This window comes from Antedon bifida, chromosome 10 (genome assembly GCF_963402885.1).
Source record: "Antedon bifida chromosome 10, ecAntBifi1.1, whole genome shotgun sequence".
Classification (NCBI taxonomy): domain Eukaryota; kingdom Metazoa; phylum Echinodermata; class Crinoidea; order Comatulida; family Antedonidae; genus Antedon; species Antedon bifida.
Window position 1 is genome coordinate 16,218,789 of NC_136235.1, and position 23,495 is coordinate 16,242,283.

The 23,495-nt window shown below is 32.3% G+C and overlaps 1 protein-coding gene across 1 annotated transcript; it reads left to right on the plus strand.

The window, feature by feature from the left end:
* Window positions 1-6,190: 6,190 nt before the first annotated feature.
* Window positions 6,191-20,482, plus strand: LOC144854861 (MAU2 chromatid cohesion factor homolog). Its single transcript, XM_078712860.1, has 16 exons — window positions 6,191-6,544; window positions 6,667-6,684; window positions 7,230-7,295; window positions 7,866-7,961; window positions 9,026-9,148; window positions 9,365-9,520; window positions 9,847-9,922; window positions 10,513-10,586; window positions 11,308-11,502; window positions 12,311-12,454; window positions 12,861-12,941; window positions 13,440-13,564; window positions 13,677-13,788; window positions 14,200-14,290; window positions 14,925-15,052; window positions 15,566-20,482. The coding sequence occupies exons 1-16, from the start codon at window positions 6,308-6,310 to the stop codon at window positions 15,629-15,631; spliced, it is 1,788 nt and encodes a 595-aa protein (XP_078568986.1). The 5' UTR covers window positions 6,191-6,307; the 3' UTR covers window positions 15,632-20,482.
* The last annotated feature ends 3,013 nt before the right edge of the window (window positions 20,483-23,495 follow it).

Sequence of the window (23,495 nt, forward strand, 5' to 3'; positions counted from 1 at the left end):
TGTGACGCTGCTATAATAAAAGCGATTTAAAAATAAATATTGCTAAGTACGATGAATGTCAACTTGAGAAATAAAAAACTACGCATGTCGAATTGGCATTCAAAAGTTATAGTTCAAACAAATGATGAAGATAAACATTATGTCTATTTAGGTAACGAATTATAGGCTTACTTTCCTAGAACATTTTGTTATTTTTCTGAATAGATATTTATTTTACAAAAGTGTTTTTTCGCGAATAAGATAGGCCTGGTCACACTTTAAACAGAGTAAAATGGAAATCTAATAAAAATGTCACTGAACCAAGTACACAGTGTAAGTACCGTAGTAAACGATTCATTATACCAATAATTGTAAAAAGCAAAAAGCCCTGTCTACGTAACTATCAAACTAGTTTGACGTCACATTTTTTGTTACATAAAGTTTGAGCTTAAGACGACAGAAATATACAATTTTGAACAATTAAAGAAATAACAATTTAATTTAGAAAATAATGATAGCGCAAAATAAATAAATGAATGGATGAATAAATTCTGATTCCTTAATTGGCGCCAGTACAGGAACTTTTAGGTTACCGTACGGAACGTTTCCCATAATGCTATTATGCATATATCATTTTATTCTTTAATTCGATATAGAAAAATTACACTGATTGACACAAAATCCAGGTTATCGCCTGTCTTAAGCTCTGTCTACACTATCAAACGTTATCTGACAAAAAATGTGATGTGTCCATATATGGATATGATGATGTCATACTACTACCATATTTAAGCATATCACTACCATATTTGGCCACACTTTTTTTTGTCAAACTGCTTTGATAGTGTAGACAGAGCTTTACCAGAGAAATACAGGAATGACAAAAAAATACTCATTTATACAAACACATGAACAGAATGTAGATCATAACAAGAATAGCTAATTAGGAAACAGTTTTCCCACAATGCATTGCGCCTGCATTTCAAATGATACAGCAACTACATACTAATGCAGTTTCACATTTTTTTCTTAGACGGCACTTAGAGATTGTGTTGATTTTAAAAATAGAATGAAAAGAAAATAGTCATGAATGTAATTTAACAAAATAAAACCAAAGGTTGTATAATTTTTAGAAAAAGTATTATAATCAGGTCTATCGCACTGTTTTATCAAAGTATATTTAATCAACTAAATTATAACATATTTGCTTGGTTTAGTCTGATGCTATGAAGATAAATCTCTATAAAATAGCAAAGAAAGTCGAACTATAGGATGCTAGATACAAATAAATTAATTTAAGAAAAGTTATATCCATTACATAAATATAAGCAGATCTGGTAGACTGGTTGTAGAAAAAAAACACAACAACGATTATTTTCTTCCAAGTGCAATGCATGTTCAATTGTTGATGCTTTTTTGTTTTCTAACGTTTTGTCTCTAGAAACAAATTTCATATGTTTAAAATGTTTAACATGAGACGAAATAAAATGAATCTGAATCTGAATATTTCGATTGCGGCCATACCGTAGTACATGTTAATTATGTGGTCTTGTCTAAGTCGTCGTCCAGTCCTAAAATCAGGGGAAGAGTGAGATTTATCTATAATATAAATTATCGTTTAGTTTTTGATATGCAATATTACTATTTATTATTAGGCCTATAACAGTCATTGGTTTTGTGAGGAGAAAGGAACGGTTCGGTCCGTTGTGATGAAAAGATATTTTTCATGAATCGAACAATTCTGCTGAGTAGGTCTATGCCTGGGTGTAACTATGTCGGAGGACGGAAGTGATATTAACACCTCCTGCTCTAATAAAATGTACATTCAAGACGCGCCGCCGAATTTCAGTAACTATTTTTTATTTTGTTTATATATTTTGTTTGTTTTTTTGTTATACTTATATGTTATATAATTATATAGCTATTAAACATCTTTATCTTATCTTTAATATTTACAAGTAGGTAAGCCTATTTTTCTGGAGGGATGAGTGATCCACATCGCGTGCCTTTGAAAATCTCTTTATTTAATATCAACATTTGGACGAAAGTAAAGATTTGAATGTTGGTGAACCGATAATGAAACAAGCTAAATTACAAACATAAAGAACAATTTACACAGACGCCGAGCGGATCCGGTAAGCGGAAAACCGCGTAGCTTGTCCCAAGTAGAATCTGATCTATCCTGAGCCGTGAGCGCGGAAACTGCCCGTTGTAGGCCCTATAGGCCTATGTAACATGTACATTATAGAATAGCATAGATTCTCTATGTTTTTATTACCGTTACTGCTCGTCTGTGTAAAATGGCCTTAAAGGAGATTTACTTTGTTGGAGAGTTGTACGATAATAAAAGTTTTTTTTTTTTTTTTTAATTTTTTGAATCTATATACGACGGGCCACACAATAATGAAATGATAGGTCAAAAAATGCCCTTTTCCTAGCTATATTTGAAATTTAATTAATAAAGATATGATTTTCTAATTTTCATTTCTTATGTTGATCTTTCCTCTCTCTGTAACGTTTTTTATGCGAACAAGACCATATTGTAAACAAGTTTTTAACATCTAATTTTCTACATTATGTTATCCTGGCCTATGTTTAATGAAATATATAAATGTCAAATTAAAGAAAATATTTTAAATAGTTGCATAGGCTAACTCAGAGGTTTCAGTGTAGGCCTATTAGGTTTATAAGAACCTACGGTAGCGACTGAGATGCAAAGATTAGAGTCTTCGTTCATTTAGAATTTTAAAAAAAGCAAGGAAAAAAGCTATAGTTTAAAAATTGTAACATGAAAAAATAATTATGATGATAGATTAAATGAAAATTATACGGCATAAAATTTGGGGTTTTTAACTTAAAAGTTGAATCTGTCTGTGAATGAATATGGAATTCTAATAGATTATTGTTTCGATTTTTATTTAATAATATTTAAATAATTAATATATATATTTAGATATTTCGATTACTGTATTATGCTTTACGAACTAGATACTATAGGCTAACTTCTGTAGGCGGCTATTTTTTTTTCTGTTGCTTTGGTTTTCGTGGGTGTAACTCGACTAAGTTGCGCCCAAAGGGTTTTTGTAGGCCCACATGGGGTTTGAATTGGATCTCTCTGCCTCTCATGTGTAATGTGTAATGCATTGAAACTTTAAGAGTATAGGTAACCTACGGTGACTGATATCCGAAAGTGATTGTACTGAGATATAGTCACAAAGTCGTCACAGAACAGAAACCAATTCATCACACAATTTATAACCCCAATTAGAACCAACACGTTTCCAAACACAAATTAAAGTAGTTAAATTGAATGGTGTCGAAATAAATGCAACAATTAGGAGTGTGACACGTGTTTTCTCGGTGGGAGGCGAAGAGACTTAATTAGTGAGTTTTTTATGTTTATGTTATGTAAATTTTATACCGGGTTATCACTGCAACGTTTTCCTTTTTATATTGTTTATATTCTTTTTAACAGGGCAGTATGAGGGGAGGGGGCGGGTAGGTGGGTATGCGTATCCAAAAAGGCAAAAGGTCCCTGGCATTTTATAATGCCATAGTATAAATGCAATATGAGGATCCAGCAGCTCTATTTTTCAAACAGTTCTTCGCTCAGCCCTAACTATGGTAGATTGTTTCCAGGTGCAAGTCAGTGAGGCATGCAATTCATGCAGCTATGATGACGGTAATTCAACAAAACAATATTATAAAATACAGTACAAATACTGTTAAAAGTACATTACTCAAATATGACAAAACCTGCTGCGGGAGTCAATAGCTACGGTGGCAACAGGCATCCCTAATAGATACCGATGGCGATTACTGTAAATTATGTATGTATCATTAACACGGTTGACTGAGCTCGATGGTAGAAATCGCAAATATAGCTTTTATTTTCAAAACGGTAAGTTAATTAGAAAATAATATTTCCTAAATTATCTTAACCCTCTAAATATCTCTCATTCAAAATAAAAGAAAGCAATATTTATTTTCCATTAAAAAAAAATCCATATAGATTCGAACACAGGTTAGAGCTAGGAAGAGTACTCAAAACAGAGCATTACCCCCGTTACGCCACAACGTACAAATCAACTGACAATAGTCTATTTATACGTGCTTCTTATTACGTAATTCATCATTACGTAATAAATATGCATATCAACATTGTTGAAACCAAGATGACTGATTAGCTCAGTCTTGGGTTCGAGTCCTACGCTGGTTGGGGTTTACAGAATTACGTTCTCCTTTCATCAACATCAATGCATCTGAGGTATTGGAAAGGATGTGACAGAGCCTTAGTGCTGAGGGGGAGAGAGCACACAATAACATCTTTTTTTTTCTGTGGCTTGCGCCACGTATTCGATCTTATGTTTAGCGCTCTCAACTTTAAGAACACCCGCGTTATGTCAGATTAGGAACAAAGTAGAACTTATTTGTAAAGATGACTTGACGTTGGATTAATCCGCCATCGCTAGGCCTTAGGCATATGAAACCGAGTTTTTTAAGTAGAGAAAACCTCACCTAAAACTTTGAAGTCGCATCGATAGTTGAAATTTTAATTACCATAATTATCGTAGGTGATTATTATACTTACTGTATTTAATTGTACAAATATTTAAAAATTAATAATTAGGCTTTAGTGTTTTGAATTATCATCATGGGCCGAAATAATTCCATGCATTGCATGCCTCGCTGGCTCGCACTTTGACAACACTTACCATGGTAGGGCCGGAGACTTATATATTTCGTTTCATATTTCAAAGTATAAGTGCAATTTCCGAGGACCTGATAGCTCTATTTTTCAAATTGTCTAAGCACAGTCCCAGTCTTATTTACAATTCGTACTCTCCCAGAAGCCTACGCCTCTGTAGCCATTTAGAAAAATATTTTCGTGATATATTACACTTCGTTTTCTTTCTCATAAACTTACAATCAATAATAATAAATATTAATGTTTCATATGTATGTATATCATACATTCGCATATGTTATTGGCCTATTGCTTCATTCCGCGAGACGATCTGATACCGGCGGGTGTTTTTGTTTGTGTCTTTTTTTATTAAAACTTATTTTATGCAATTGATTTTGTAACTGCGGACCCGGTAAATTTATACAGACAGAATTCCATGTTATATTTGTGTTGTACGCGTGAAATAGGTAATTGCGTTACATCATTTTTGTAACTGCGGACGTCCGTTACCGAAATAAATAAAAGTAAAATAAAATGAATGAAAGCTAAATATCGATCTCATTTTTTCCCCACAAAACTAAACATTTTTTCCCTGATTTTTTTGTATTTAAGACCACAATGCAATACAAGTTTTTCCTTTTACCTGATTGTTACTGTATAAAGATGTTGTTAAATGAATAAATCAATAAATACATTTCGTAACATAAAAACATTTTAACAATTAATATTATTATTTATTGTGTTAATCATTTATTATTGTTTATTATTATTATTATGTATTATTTTATTTTGTATTATTATATAGTATTTAGTTTTTATTTATTTTTATTTTACGGTAGAAAAATATTACGAGACAAAGATTTAAGCTTAAACCGTTTGTATTACAATATAGATAACAGAAAAAGGATAATATAAATATTTATTAAGATTAAACAAGAGATAGATAATATTATTATCATGTTAGAACACTTATGCATACGATACTTTAGACGCACTGTTTGCACCGAAATTCCAAAAATATTATCAAGAGCCTATAATTTCAGCAAAATACACATATTTATAATTAACATTTTTTTTAATTAACTAACATTTAAAATTATTAAATTCAGAAGTTTTCTGCCGGTCATTTTGTTTTCGTTTGATTGATTTAAATTCTTTATTTCGTTATTAAAAAATGATGATTAATTGTAAAAGTCAATTTACTTTTATTTACTATTGTATTTTTAAACTGTTATGTAATTATGAGAATTAAAGGCAAAATACTAAAGAAAAAAAATCAGTTGCTGGATCTCAATAGAGAAAACAAACGAAAAAAAAACAACGATAAAAACAGAAAGAAATCCTAGCATGCACTGACATTACAGTGCAAGTGTAATTTATATAATAATGTTATAGTTTGTACCTGCTGAATAATAAATAACAGAAGAAAACAAGAAAAGTTTATTTCAACTGTAAACTATGTTCTTTACATTGGGCAAAGTTCCCTCAGTGTAAGTATCCGTAAGCTGCGTGGATTTATTGATAAGGAATTATGATAATTAAGGAAATAAATTTCATCATAATGATGAGGGGGCGCTGTTTCATTTCTGTTTCATTTCAGGAACAAGGACAGCAAACCCCAGCGCGAAGAATTTGCCCAAGATGGCGTCTGTACCAGTGGTTCAAACTGAATCTTGGTACCTCTCTCTACTCGGTATAGCGGAATCATTTAGGACTGCTAGCCCACCAAAAATCAAACATTGTATTCATTGTTTACAGTCAATATTTCAATTTAAACCTCCTCACGCAATTGAAGCCAGGACGGGTCTGCAACTCGGAAGTTTATTGTTCGCTCACACCAAAAACATCGATTTGGCCCGCACGCATTTAGAACGAGCAGTGAGTATTATTTTCAATATTTGTACGGTTAGCGCATTGACCTATACATTAAATTGTATGCTTTATGCAAACATTATTAGATATTGTAAATAAATTAAATTTTATTTTAAATTTCTTTGCAGTGGATGATTGCTCAGACGGTATCCTTTTCATAACGCAAGTTGACCTCTCAACCCTGTTTTGTGTATGTGTGTGTTAGGTTTGGTTCACACATGCACGGTGCAGTGGTTTGTATTTTTCCACATCAACAACAATAGGAATACACAGTACAGAGTAGTACATTGCCATTAGATAGTAGTAATACAAAAAGAGGGTCCTGTAGCTACTACAAAGTGAATTTACTAGACATAAATAAGGCCTGTACTGTATGATGTAGTGGTGATTATTCGTCACGGATGAATAATTATTTGTATTAATTATATACAAAAATAGCCCAATCAATTCAATGTTTAATTACTCACTGTCTGTGTGCCTATGCAAAGCAGGTTTTACCCATTTGGCTATTACCGCTCGGATGTAGTTTGAAAGTATGAACAATTACATAATGGGATTTTATTTACCGTATCTTCATTATCATCTTCTTGTGTAGAACCATGTATAGATTTTCATTTTTAATTCAATTTTTAATAATGGTTTAATAAAGATATTTATAGATTTGTTTTAAAACCTTAATATAAAATCCCAGATACCAGCATTTGAAGAGGTCAAGTTTGAATCAGCTAGTTTACTTGCAGAGATACATCAACAACAAGTATAGTATTTTATTATTTGTAATGGTGTTTTGTTTAAAAAAGATAAATGTAGAAGATTAATATTAATACAGTAAGTTTGGTATGCAAGCTCTCTTAAGCTCTGTCTACACTATCAAACTAGTTTGACAAAAAATGTGATGTGCCCATATATGGACATGATGATGTCATATCACTACAGTACCTTGATTGGGCATATCACTACCCTATTTGGGAACATCACACTTTTTTTGTCATAAACTAGTTTGATAGTGTAAACAGACCTTTAAGCAGCTGCCAACATTTGGTAAAGTTTTGGGTATATACCTGGGTAAATCGAATGGTTTTGCAATATTTTTAAATTTTTTGCAATATACAGTAAAAATACACACAGTATGTAAAGCTTATTAAAGCAATCTTTCATATTATTATATAACGACTACACATTTGGTACATAGTATATTCAGGGAGATGGTATATTTTTAACTACCTTTATTTACATCCCTGACCAAATCAGTTCATCTACATCTAAAGGTATAATGTTGGATTCTGTAAATAATTGTAACATTTTAAATTTTTTTTTTATTATTCAGAAACAATTTCAACTTGCCAAGCAGATTCTTCGGAAAGCTATTAGTAGTTCTCAACAGGTCGCTTACTGGCATTGTCGACTACTTTTCCAATTAGCTGTAAGTATAATTCATTTTCTTTTCTTCCCGATTTCACCATACAAAATAAAATAAAACCATACAGTCTATAAAGACTATGATTAACATTAAAATATGTACACATAAAACGGTAACAAATAAAAAGGGTATTGAAAAGGGGACCAGAAATTGTAAAATGAAATGAAACTCACAATAATGTTTTGTTTGTTTTTTTTGGAAAAAAAAAATTAGGAAGATCCTAGTACAACAAACCCACAATGTTATTTTAAAACAATGTGATTCACATAGAAATAAGTTGAAAGATTAGGTTAAACAAGGCCATATACATGGCTGCAGTCGCGTGCTCAAGTTAGTGTTTACCGACCAACCGACTGACCGACATAGTGAGCTTTAGAGTCGCGTTGGACGCGACTAAAAAGTATTGTCAAGCTTTCACTAAAATATGAAATTAGGAAACATTACATTTAAAAATGTAAAGCAAAAGGTTGAGTACCCAATTTTTTGCTGAGATATGTGAGTTACAGAAATTCATGTAGCCAGTCTGTCACACTATCAAAGTTCATGTGACAAAAAAATGTGATGTGCCCATATATGGACATGATGATGTTATATCAATACCATATTTGGGTACATCACACTTTTTTTGTCAAACTACTGTAGTTTGATAGTGTAGACAGAACTTTAGTCTATTTGGTGATTGTCAAAAAATTGGTGACTGAGAACAAAACAAAATAGCACATTTCATGTAACTCTTGCTGGGTAAAAGACATTGAACGGGTTCCTGCCTAGCACAATTAAATAATAGTAATATCCTGGATTTATATAGCGCCAAATGTTGTGAAACCTCTAAGCGCTGAACATTATTACCCCAGTAATTTTTTTTGGATCAAACACGTATGGAAACATACTCCCATATTCCATAGCTAGTAATCCACGCAAAGTTGTGTCTTGATCTAACCGGGTTCCCATTTATACACCTGGATGGAGAGAGGCAAACGTAAGTATAAAATAATACACACATATCGTCTGTATTATTTAAATATTCAAGGACAATATAAATATAGGTTATATGTTATTTCTTATAGCAAATTCATACGCATGAGAAGGACTTTCTGTCGGCATGTGAACTACTGGGAGTTGGGGCGGACTACGCCGCAGTAGCAGGCTCAGAATATACTCAGACACTGTTTCTTCTTAGTAAAGGAATGGTAAGTAACAATGACAGTCTAAAACTCTGTATACTATCAAACTTTATGTGAAATCTTATGTGCCCATATATGGACATGATGTCATGTCACTACCATATTTAAGCATATCACTGCCATATAAGAGGACACACCTAAAGTCGCAGCTTATTCTCCCATTTACATTTACATGATATCTTTAAAATACCCAAAATATTGAATTTTTGTTGTACTTTTTAGCTATTGTTAATTGAACACAAGTTAACAGAAGTGCATACAGTGTTATCAAGTTGTGGGACATTAATTGAGCAATGCCAGATCAACCCAACTCTCAAGGAGTCACTCACCGTTTTCTTTCTCGTTCTACAAGTTTCACACTATCTTGTGGCAGGACAGGTAGGTCAAATTTTATACAGATATAAAATCCCAGTTAACTGACAAAAAAGACTTCCCCTTAATAAGACAGTATGTTGTGTTCGCCATATTCTAAATATAGTACAGTTGAACCTCCCGTAAGTGGCCTCCCTTGGGACTGGGAAAAGTGGCCGCTTATGGGAGGTGACTGCTTACGGGAGGTTCAATAAATTATTATTATATTCTGTCCAAAATGTTAGGTAATGAACATGCCTGTCCTCTGCACACCAGAGTGATGACATCCCTGTTTTTAAGAAACTAAAATTTAATACCAAATATTCATTTAAATCTACATTTATTTTGTATAGGTTAAAGGAGTTAAACAACCATTGAAGTTATTACAGCAAGCCATACAAAAGATTACAAATCTAAATTCAGATGATGGTAAGTAACAACGAAATGTTTTGTCAACTTTAATAACTATGATATAAAAAATGTACAAATTAATTAGTTTTAAACGGTGAGTGTGTATGAAGAATACAGAAATATTATTACCTCGGAATCACAATTTCCAATAAACTAAGCTGGAATGTAAACACTGAAAACTGGCCAATAAGGCAACTGTTAGACTGGACTAGACTAGATTTTCCCTGAAAGTTAAAAAGTGTTTTTTTATATATCCAATCCATTATGCTGTTGTTTTTTTTATAGATAGTAATATGGAAATTTTAGTAAAGACAATAAAAAAAAGTAAGAGTAAAACACTCAACTGAAAGATGTTGACACTGTGGCATCACTACGATAAGAGAATGTTGGAAAATAAATATGTTGAATGAATAGTAGACCACTCTTAAGCTCTATCTACACGATCAAAGTTTCCGTGACAAAACAAATGTGATATGCCCATACATGGACATGATGATGTCATTTCACTACCATATTTGGGCATATCACTACCATATTTGGGCACATCACACTAGTTTGATAGTGTACACAGAGCTTAAGACCAGGCATTGCATCTGTTTTCTTTTTAGAACCTTTACCACCAAACCCAGCTGACTACTTTCACTGGTTACCGAAGGAACACATGTGTGTACTTGTTTACTTAGTGAGTATTTTTGAATTTCACTACATGTCCAGTGAACTAACCATTCGCTGTTTATAAAAATTTCTCCTGCTTGTCCATCGCAAAAATTGAAACCAAATCTCTCTGATTGCAAGTGTTTATTCTTGTGTTATTCTCAGTTCAGTTAGTATTACTTTTTATTTTATTAATTTATTATTTATTTATACTGGGTGACCTCTTCAGTCAGTGACTGGTTTCCCAGAGGGCCCAGTTATTATCGGTGGCTGTGAGTGTACTAGTACACCGGGGTAACCCATTACTCTTCTTGAAAAATGTACTAGGTTCTTTTAAGTGCACATGAGCTAGATATGTACATTGGACATACGGTTTATAGTCCTTATCTGAGAAGACTCGTTCTACCACCAGAAACATGAGCGACTGAGCCTCAAACCCTTGCCGATGTTATAGTTATGTAATTAAGGTTCCACTGTCTTAACCGTGCGGCCACTTACTCGCTTTTCTAACAATTCAGGGGCCTATGAAGAACACTACTATAACTCAAATATACTCTAGGCATTGATTTCAGTTCTGATGATGAGAATAGTATTCTCGAAACATGTCACGGTATTTTAAGGCAGTTTGCCTATTCATCAAATGCCCCACAATTTTGATTTTAACTCGAAAGTTTGGTGGTGTCATACATGATTTAACTACTATAACTATTTATATATTATTGAATATGATTTTATTATGAATATTTTAGATTACTGTGATGCACTCAATGCAGGCTGGTTACATGGACAAAGCCCATAAATACACAGACAAAGCACTGTTACAGATTGAGAAGTTAAAGATTATTGATTCACATCCTATCCTGGCTGCATTCCAACTCATGTTGTTAGAACACATTATCATGTGCAGGCTTGTTATGGGCCAGAAGTCTGCAGCTATACAGGAGGTTTGTGGTTGTTAAGCTCCTCTTTCAAGGTTCTTATATTCAGGCCTGATGCTAGGCAATATGACTGCAGATGACCAGAGAAAACTTATTTAAAAGCTTACATTTTTAGGGTAGCTTTCATTGTTCTTCTTGTAATATAGTATATTTGTACTTTCTGCCTTATGATTGCAACCAACTTGACAGAAATCATGAATAATGCACTACAATAATTATGGCATAAATTAAGACCTTACAAAGGGTGCTGTGTAAGCATGCAAATAAATCAAACAGGTTATGTCAACAGTTTTCTGCAGTCCAGTTTTTTTTAGCTGGATGTTTATTGTTTAGCTTTCCACTCAGTAAAGCTCTTTCTACACTATTATACCTACACTACTACTATAGTTTGACAAAAAAGTGTGATGTGCCTAAATATTGTAGTGATATGAAATCATTGTGTCCATATATGGGCACATCACATTTTTTGACACGTAAAGTTTGATAGTGTAGACAGAGCTTAAAAGATTATTTAAAGGGTTAGGAGTAAATTAATATTTAGGGTATTGGTAAGCTACCGTGCAATTCTTTAAGATAGAGAATAAGTACAGTTCATATTCATGATTTCTACCTTTAAGCTCTGTCTACACTAGTACGTCACATAACTACCATATTTGGGCACATCACACTTTTTTTTTTAAACAAGTTTGATAGTGTAGACAGCATTAGTATGGGAAAAATAATGCTTCGTGGAAACTGAGACCAAACTGAAGATGATCTATGTGCATTTTTATTACTTTACCTACTATATACTGTTAACTACATTTTGTTACAGATTTCACAAGCTTGCCAAGTGTGTACTCAAAACCCACGGTTATTTAGTACTCATGGTTCCCAGTTACACACGTTATTAGGGCTTTACGCAATGTCAATGAACTGCATGGAAAGGGCAGAGGTTCAATTCAACACAGCATTAAGGGTAAGTAATACCAATATCTTATATTAGGGAGCTATGTCCAAATATGGTAGTGATATGATATCATCATGTCCATATATCGACACAGCACATTTTTTTGTCACATAAAGTTTGACAGTGTAAACAGAGCTATAGGCTATCAGAAGCTCTCTACTGACATGATATAAAGCTTCTACCATGATCAACACATTGGGAGACATTCCCTGCTCTGTTTGATTAGTTCACCGAGTTTGAATAATAGTATTAAATATATGTAATGTATGTAGCTTAGTTCCCATAAAAAAAGTAGCAATGAAATTGAAATATCTTGTCTGATAACACATACAAGGTGGCACAAAATGTACTCAAGATTTGACTTCTCAACCAAGTTTATAATAATCTAAATAATTTCTTTTTTTTTCTCATCTAGTTAACATCAAGTACAGAGCTTTGGCAATTCATCTCATTTAACTTAGCCATTGTATATTTAAGGACAGGAAAACAACAAGATGTAAGTTTTATTTCATTATAATAAAGGTGTACATTATTTGTGCATAACCATGTGTTGCACATTAGCAAAAAAGTAAATCGTAAAACTGAAAAAGTGCTTTTAGAAAATGCTATTTTGTCATAAGTGTTAGACATATAATTGTGTTTTGAACATATATTTTACAATTTTGTGTGTGGTTGGATTTATATTAAAGATGTATTTTCCCCAAAAACATGACAAATGAAAATTAATCGGATTGAATAGGTTATTTTCTAGTTTTAATAAAGTTAATCACTTCCATATAAAAGAAAACCGAAAAAAATAGTGAAACTAAAGAGCAAGATGGAATTGGAGTTGTCATTGCTAATAGTATAGATACACAGAGAAGATATTACAATGTATTGTGCGATTGGATTTCAAATAAGATACAAAATAAATTCTCTATTCTAAAATATACACACACATGTTTAGCTTTGTTTATTTTGTTAATTTTATTCATTATTTGTCTTTTGTATGTAGCTTGCTACTATTTTAGAGAGGATTGATCCAGAGAGAACACAAATCGCATCTCACAGTTTGCGAGCGGCTGGTTACTATGTCAGGGGACTACATGCTTTCTTTCAGGCTAGATATAATGAAGCTAAGTATGTTATGATTCTGTTGTTTAGTTATGTTGTATAATATACAATACATCTTTATGTTTATTTTAGCACTAAATTTTACTCAAATGTTCACTCTTTTATAAAACAATTTCAGACGATATTTGAGGGAAACATTGAAAATGACAAACTTAGAAGATCTGAACCGATTAACAGCATGCTCACTTGTGTTGCTAGGACACATATTTCTATCGGTTGGCAACACAACAGTAAGTTTTGTATTCACCTTCTGGTTTAGGTTTAAGGCCCATTTACACAAGGGCGATAATGATTGACTATAAATAAACATACATAATTATATTTTTTTTCCATAAAACAGAAGAAATTAGAAAAGTTTTTGTTCTAGAACTATGGGATAATCATTTATGCTGTCATTGATAAAAATTATATTTTTAAAAATCTAATCAAATGACGTAATGATCAATAAAAACAATAAAATAGTTGTATTTTCACAAAATTATTGTTCTTACCAATCATGACGTCATTAGATTGGACGTGTGGAAATTAGAATGGATCAAAGTAATAGTTATATATTATCGTTGTACTGTACTTGGTTTGCACCATACACCATTTATTTTTATTTTTTTTTTATTTTTCAATATTTTTTGTTATATTTTCAGGAGAGTATGAACATGGTGTCTCCTGCAATGCAACTTGCAAGTAAAATCCCAGATTTACATGTCCAGCTTTGGGCATCAGCATTATTAAGAGGTTAGTAGGCCTGCTGTAAATTTAAACATTTCTGTGCTTTCAAAATAAATGAAATTCTGCTCTATGAATGTCTTTCTAAGATCCCAAATGGCCTCCAAAACATTGGATATTTTGGACCTGCCTAAAGATAGTCCCGTTTTTTTGAGAAAAAATAGTATCTACCATAATCTTTTATAAGCCTATCCCTTGAGTTGTGGCTTGGTGGTTATGATGCTTGGCTTTTATAAGCCTATCCCTTGAGTTGTGGCTTGGTGGTTATGATGCTGTAAAGCCCAGTCTAAACTAGCAAACTTTATAGAACTTATTTTTCAAACTCTAAGTTTGTGGCTCCTGTTCACACTAGTTACTTGAGGTTATCAATTTTTCCATCTGCAAGATCACATGTCTACATTAGTATATCCGTTAAGTGCATAAACCTTAAATGAAGACTAGCTTTTAAGCTTTGTCTACACTATCAAACTGGTTTGACAAAAAGTTTGATGTGCCCAAATATGGTAGTGATATGACATCATCATGTCCATATATGGGCACATCACATTTTGTTGTCTCATAAAATTTGATAGTGTAGACAGAGCTTTAACAATCTGAATGATGATTTTTAAAAATATGTATGTATTTTTTTGGTGTTTTTCAGATTTGTATCAAATGTTAAGAGATCCTGTTAGAGAAGCAGAAAGTTATCAAATGCATAATGACTTCTCACAACAATTATTAGAAGATCATTATCAGTCTTCACAACAACCAGAGCATAATTTGTTACAGGTAAATGCTTAGCTTTAATAATATACATACAAAGCGCACATTTCTATAAAACTTATAATCAGCAGCATTTTACCCTGTTAAACCGATTTTCCACTAGACGAATTTGTTCGCTCGAATCGAAAGCGTTGGCTCATATCCATTCATTATTATCTATTCATGTTTGTTTTAATTTCACTTATTTTAGATGAAAACTCTTTAGGCTAGACCTAGCTAGCTTAGCCTAGGCCTAGCTAGCCTAGGCCTAAATCGTCAAGATTTTCGGGGAGGCAGGGATCTACATTAAAAACGTTTGAACGCTTGAACGTGTTGCATACATTGTTATCTATTAACGTTAACGTAACTGTCATAATAGAATTTTGATGACATCATCAGTTGAAGTTGTTCCACAGAAATGAATTTGTTTTCCTCCATTTTTTATGTTATCATCATTATCGTCATCATCATTATCATCATCATCATAATAATCAAATAAATAATAGTTTATGTAAAATAATAATCATATTTTCTTTGTAGTGGGTAGATGGCCCTTTGCCACCATTCGTGTTTAACTCCGGTGGTCCCAGCAGCAGTCTATTATAGCACACACAGAAGTGACTTTATGGTAGACGATTCTTTGAAGTCACTAAAAAAGGTACATTTATACGTGAGATAGGTGACATGTCAATTTTTGTGACACTCATTAAGTGGAATGACACTATTGGTGACAAATTGTCACTTTCAACTTTGTCCGATTATGGATATTCGCCTTTTAATACAGATAGTGATCAATGACGGCAATGTTTTTTTTTTCAACTGCTTCAACCAGATTTATAAATTTGTTAAACGATTCATTATCACATTTTCTGAAGTCTGAAGCATCAACTGAATTATGATTATTCAATTAGTAAAAGTTTACATTTTCGTATACAATATTTATTTCTGTTGTGCGATTAAATTGTGCGTACACGCAGCGAATTGTTGAAGAATGATATCGGTGAACCACAAGTTGCCCTTTTGTAGATTGAAATCATCATAACGTATGTTGACATTGCTGGATGGCTGGACGGCAAAGAAGAAGAAAAAGACCTAGTGTTTTGTAAAACAAGTCATGGATTTAACAATATAAAATGATGTACTGTTTAAAAGAAAATAATTTGACAGTAGATTGTAAAAATTGTATTAGGACATCACAAAATGACACCAATGACTACTGTGTTGAGATAACTCCAGCAACTGCCCCAATTTGGTGTAGTCCCTTACCCCTTTCACATTGCCTAGCAAAACCCTAGAGTTTACAGAGACTGGATCGCACACCGGAGTGCAAACCATACAAAACAACTTCAAAAGCTCTGTCTACACTGTCAAAATTGATGTGCCCATATATAGACATGAAGATGTCATATCACTACCATATTTGGGCACATCACACTTTTTTGTCAAACTAATGTGATAGTGTAGACAGAGTGTAAGGCTCTGGTGAGTTCACACACTGTTAGGAAATGTGAAGGGTATACCTGAAGCTATCTACTGATTCAATTGTAGTTGGAAGTGTCACATTGTGCAATTAAATAATTTCTTTTATAATAATGCACTTTTATATGGCAGTAATCATTAATTAGTACAGTAGTTTTGAGATACTGATAAAGCACACAATGTTTGGAATGCATGTTAATAGTGTAAAACACATACAGTAAAGTAAAATACCCATAGTGGAAAACACATATTGTATGGAATATAGTGTGAACTACACATAGTGTAAAATACACACAGTGTGAAATACACACAGTGTAGAGTACACACAGTGTAGAGTACACACAGTGTAGAATACACATAGTGTAGAATGCACATACAGTAGTGTAGAATACACAGTGTAGAATACACATAGTGTAGGATACACATAGTGTAGAATGCACACAGTGTAGAATGCACACAGTGTAGAATACACATAGTGTAGAATACACATAGTGTAGGATACACATAGTGTAGGATACACATAGTGTAGAATACACATAGTGTAGGATACACATAGTGTAGAATGAACACAGTGTAGTATGCACACAATGTAGAATACACATAGTGTAGAATACACATAGTGTAGGATACACATAGTGTAGAATACACATAGTGTATGATACACATAGTGTAGAATGCACACAGTGTAGTATGCACACAGTGTAGAATACACATAGTGTAGAATGAATACACAGTGTAGAATACACATAGTGTAGAATACACATAGTGTAGGATACACATAGTGTATAATGCACACAGTGTAGAATGCACATAGTGTAGAATGAATACACAGTGTAGAATACACACGGTGTAGTGTAGAATACACACGGTGTAGTGTAAAACACATAGGTTTGGGTTTATGTTTTGCTGATTTTAAACCAGGTCTGTTAGATAATCAAGGTATGTAAAATGTTTTCATGATTGACAAATAAAATTATTTTTGTACAAAATAAGATGACATATTGTATAACTAAATTATTCTTTAGATTTTTAAATCAAAATATTGTAATATAAGGTTTTAAATGAAGGCATAAATGTATGTGATCATGTAACTTCTTTTCTGATATCACAGTGCTTTTGATATGTACTGTATGCGGTTTTGCTCGTGTAATGAAAGTAAAGAAGCGGTATCTAAAGTTCTCTGTCTACTCACTATCAAACTTTATGAGACAGAAAAATGTAATGTGCCCATATACGGACTTCATGACGTCATATCACTACCCTATTTGAGTACATCACACTTTTTTGTCATACACATCAATAACTGGGTAGTTTTTAAGCCATCATAATTTATGTTACGCTTGATTGCTTTTCTAGTTTTTGTGTAATGCTGTCAAAACATTTTGATATTTATTAAGAAAAGCATTTAGAAAATGCATTGCAACACTGAAACTCCAGATCAAGATTAAATGAGGTACTATTAACTTTAGAACCTTATTGTATGTTTTTATTGCTATCTTTACTTATTGAATATAACAGTATAATGAATGTAAAGGTTTTGTCAAATTATGACCGAGAGCCGTGACTTGTGTGCACATATGTTGCACATATGTATACTCCGAATCATGATTTGAATATCTGTACCAAAACTAACCTGGTATTACAACTCTGTTGATCCATGTATCTAAAATGATCAACAATAAAGATGTCTGTATATCATGATATTCATATTCGTACCAAAACTTACAAATGTTAGCAACTCCACAACAAGCATTTGTATCAATAAAATTGAAATCATAACGTTTACTGTTATTACATCCATTGAAATGGATAAAAGTATATCTTTTTCTGGCCTTATTGTCTTTATGATAAAACTCTGCTGCAAAACTCTATTGCCAATGTTTAATTTGTTATAGATATTGCATTTATTTGAATCAATTCCCCTTTTTGAATAATTGCTCCTCGAATAATGCCTCTTTTGTACTAATATTACTAGTTACTTCATGGTTTGAATTTAAGTATACAATGCAATAATGTTTTTTATAATTAAAAGTAATTTAATAACCCATTTTAACATGTTATTTAGCCCAATGGTAAGCTATGTTTACACTATCAAACTTTATGTGACAAAAAATGCCCATGTATAGACATGGTGATGTCATATCACTACCATATTTGGGCATATCACTACCATATTTGGGCATTTTTTTGTGAAATTAGTTTGATAGTGTAAACAGAGCTTTACGGAAACCACATCATCAAACCATAATGTAACGCCTAAATATATTGAAACTATGACGTATAACCAGTTAAATGATGCTGTTCTGAGTTTGTATCTAGCATTTTAATTTTACAACACTACTTTTTTTTACACTTGTAAGCCTTGATCTACTAAATATTTATGTACAGTGATTCTGTGACTTCACAACATCAGTAAATAATTATAGTATTTCTTAATACAATGAAAAATATAATACAAAACCAGTTATTTGCAACTGTAAGCATTAAGTTTTATAGGAACGTTTGCCCTTTATGTAAAGTAGAATATGTTTTGTAAGTAAATGAGTAAATGTTGTATAGGTGTTATCAAAAGTTCCACATCAAACTGCGATTTTTGTTGCATTTACAAGCGCTGATGTATACTGATAATACACATTGTATCCTTGTAAACCTTGGTAAAATGTAAAAGGGGCCTTTTCATTTGCACTATGCTGTACCAAATTGGGCATGTTTAAAAAAATCAGTATTTTGCTTATTCTTAAAAATCAAAATTACAATTATCAGAAGATTATCAAAATCCTAATATAATATTTTGTACCTGGGATTTTGTGATCAGGTTGTTGACATGAAACAGAGAACCCCTTCCCCCTCCCCCTCCCCATCCCCACTCTCGAGTACCAAGGCGATGTAGTCTCTCAAAACATACCTCAGCGTTTTTAAAAGCCTAGATTATCCCTTAGAATATTCATCTTTAAAATGACTTTTTTTCTCCCTTCCAATGAAAATACCTGGAATATATTTTGCAACTGAATGTTAACAATAATATTGTAGATTGTACTCTGAAAATATTACAGAATGGAGAAGTCATTCTTCTGTGACTATTTAATAGTATAAGGGCACCATTTAAATCCAAGAACTGTAATAGTATATTATACTATTGTGTTGTGATTGTGTAACATTTTACATTTATTTCCTGTTGAAGATTTAATATGGTTGTAATTTGAAATCATTATCATAGGTGATGACTTTGAGGAGGGGTTCTGAGGGTGGGGAAGGGTTCCAAGGATGGGCAGAGGTACTGAGGATGGGCAGTGGTGTCGGGGATGGGCAGACATACCGAGAATGGGGAAGGGTATTGATGATGGTGAGGGGTATCGACGATGGTGAGGGGTATCGACGATGGTGAGGGGTACAGACAGTCTTGATACTAAAAAAATAAATACATTTGTATCTTAAATATAAATTTAATATAAATTGTGAAATAAAGAATTTTGTGCTAAACAGAGTTAGGATGTATTTAAACACTAGGCTGCTGAGATAGATACTTGTTTAGGTACGAGTTCAAGCATTCATAGGGCTTAAAAAAACCTTAAAGATATATGTCTCAGCATTTACAAGGTCAGAGTTCAGTTCCCCATACATATAAGATCCCCCATCATCTCCTTTACCTTTTAAAAACTGTGCCACAACGGTTTTTACCTCATATATTTATTCATGGTTTTGATTATAATACATTATGATTTTGTATTTTAATAGTATGTGTTAATTTTGTATCTCAATGAAAAATACTTGTATGTATATAGAATACAATGCAATAGTGTATTGCTAATAGTGATAATTAAGATTGAAACTATTTCCTACAAAATTGTTGATGCTAGTTAGGGTATTTTTGGTAAATTTACTTGTGTTCAAATACCTGATAAAAATCTGTATTTTAATGATGTTTCACTATTATTGTATAGTAATTTTATTATAGTATTAAAGCCACTGGATATAGGATGATAATGTGTGTTCAATTGTTATATATAGTTTCATGATATGAATAGAATAGTGAAGGGTGATAAGGAAATTGACAAAAGCTTTTATGTTTTACCGTATACAGTGACATTATGCTTGGCATTTATAATTGAGAACGTTTATTATCCAGAGCATGGACCTATAAATTAGCTAATTTATAGGTCCATGCTCAGATTGTAAAACTTTACTTAGCATGCTTGCCTTCCAATCCCAAGGTTCAGGGTTCAAACCTGACACAATTCCAGGGTTCAATGATGTAGTGCAAAGGTTCAATTCTGACCTAAAGTAGTGACCAGGGGTGGTCAGATGTCTTGCCCTACTCTGATGTAATTTTGTACATTATATGTGCATCTAGAACACTTTCTAAAAAAGTAAAAAAAAAAGTAATTCTCAGCTAGGTCAGACTCGATCCACGACCACCTCCAGATAACTGGCCTGGCATTTATACCTCTAGACCACCGAGCTTGCACTGATGGCTAGGGGTTAGATTCAAGCCCAAGAAAGCAGCGAGTATTACACATGCTCTCAATGTACAGTATTGGTATAAATTACAAAATTACGTCAGAGTAGGGCAAAACATCTGACCATTATTCAACTCCCTGACCCAAAGCTACTCCACATTAGTTAAATACAATATACAGTGCCAGGGTTGTAACTCACGGCTGTTTCTACCTCACAACTAAGCCTAAAATGAGTTTATAAGAAAAGAGTATTCATCATCCTGTAGTTGGTGAGTTTCTTGATATTTCATGCGTATGAAGTAAAACAAAAAGTCCCTGTAAACAAAGACATCGATGAGCAGAATTATGTATTTGAGTTTTGTACAAATGAGTAATTATTTAAAGTCACTGTGGTACTGCTGTACTTTTAAAGCTGTATTGTCACACTCAACAAAATAACGAAAACAATTTTTGTTGAATATGCCAGTTTAATGCCACATAACAGTTATCCACGATGACCAAAATTGGATAGAAAAAAAATGAAAAAACTGCAATTTAAAGCAAAAAATTGTCAAATTGATCTGCCAGCCAATGGGTTTTTATGTTATTTAACCATTTATTCATTGTATAAGTGAAAGTGAATAACTTGATTAAAACTACAATATAACCTATTCAAAGTCTGATTTAATTAATCTTCATTTTTGGGGGACAATACATCAGTGTTCATCTTTCTTATGTTGATGATATACTCCATTTGTAGGCCATACATGATCCTTTCCTGATTCCAACCCTTGTACAGCATTTCCCTTTTATTATGTGTTACAGACTTTCCCTTTGTGTCATAATGACACTCCCTTATCCTTGTTTAGCTTGTTATATGTACCATTGATTGAGGCATGCAGTTTGTATATGTTTATTCTACCTTGATGTACTATTTGTTTATTCTGTTGGATGTCAAAACTTTTTTTATCCTGCAGATGGGAGAATAAAAAAAAGTATGTCAACTGTAATACTAATAGCTCCTTTGTCTTAATATTAATTTATAATTTACATCCTTTTTTGTTTTTTGTAGTTCTAAAAAGTACTACTGTAAGTAATTGTCTGTACTTATATTTTCTAATTGGATCAACAAAAAAGAATGAAAATTATTTTGCATTTTTGCACCCAGCTTAATTAAAAAAGAAAAATCCAGTTATATTATAACCGGAGTTTTTTTTTTTTTTATAACCATGCATTCCGGGCAAATGCTTTTAAACAAAATTAATTTTCTTTCCAAAAGAACATGCCATCTTTTCGAAAATCTAGGGTCACATAGTGAAGGCGCAATCATTACTGTATATGTATTGATTATTCACTCTTATCATTGTGAATACTCTTATCATGCAAAGAGCCCTAAATCGGTGGATGCTTTTTGAAATAGATACAATAAAATATTTAAAAAATACGTTAAAAAATGTTTTAAGTTTGCCAAAAGATCATATGTTTTGGGTTAATACTTTAATTGATTTACGTTCAACTTTGATCAAATTTTTATTTTAAAAATAATTGATTACAAAATTAATATTAAAATCACACTTTATTCCCAGTTGTCTGGAAAATATTTCACCTCAAACTAGTCATGCATGACCTCCTCTTGGCGTGGCATTTGATCATGTGATTTTTATACATGAATATTCAAATTATTGCAGCTGGCAAACTGCCCAGAAGCATTATTGGTCATGTGATGAAATGTTTACAGTGGGTGGAGCATATAAAAGGATAGAGTAAACAAAGAAAAGTACTTCCAATACAGAGTGTTTTTTCTTATTCTTTGAACCAAAAACAAATTACTTGATTTAATTTTAACATACAATGTTGAAAATAATATACATACTAATTCATACCATATTAGGCTGTATAATTGATATACAAGATCATTAAAAAAAAATTTAATTTATTAGTATGTTGTTTACATCACTGGTTGTTGCTTGATTAATTAAAATTGGATTATAAAACAGGGAGGAAGCCAACAATCAACATCAGCATATATTTATTATTATACATTTTTTTTAAATCTAGCAAATTCTTGTCTCTATGTATCCCCATCCTGAATTGGGATATTTTCACATTTTAAATGAATACAAAAAATAATAAACTTAATTAGATTTTATAATTAATAAATATTAATATAATATTACACTGTAGACTAAATTAATAATTGTGAGATTTTGGTTTTGGAAGGCAGAAAATGTAAGCATGCAAAAAAGTTATCTAAACTTCTATTTACAAACACAATACTTTTGGACAGAAATCTTTACTGTAACACCCACTGATATATTAGGCCTAATCTCACAGTGTATACCTTTCATTGAATACTTTTTAAAATTGTTTTATAATAATCAGATCTTCTCTTAAATACATTTTGAAAGCAACTTAATTCAAGAACTTTTTATTTTACATATGGTATGGGACCAAAGAGGCAATGCTAAAGATCCTTAAAATAAATCCAGTCATTCTATATGTACTATACCATGGCCATACATTGAATGCGAATCGATCCCAATACAAGTTGAGCA

Excerpts from the sequence above, each read along its gene's own strand:
- LOC144854861 (XM_078712860.1), top strand. The coding sequence starts at position 6,308 with ATGGCGTCTGTACCAGTGGTTCAAACTGAATCTTGGTACCTCTCTCTA. Across the intron at positions 13,565-13,676 it reads GCTAGATATAATGAAGCTAA|ACGATATTTGAGGGAAACAT; the intron begins GTATGTTATGAT and ends AAACAATTTCAG. Across the intron at positions 15,053-15,565 it reads CAGAGCATAATTTGTTACAG|TGGGTAGATGGCCCTTTGCC; the intron begins GTAAATGCTTAG and ends TTTTCTTTGTAG.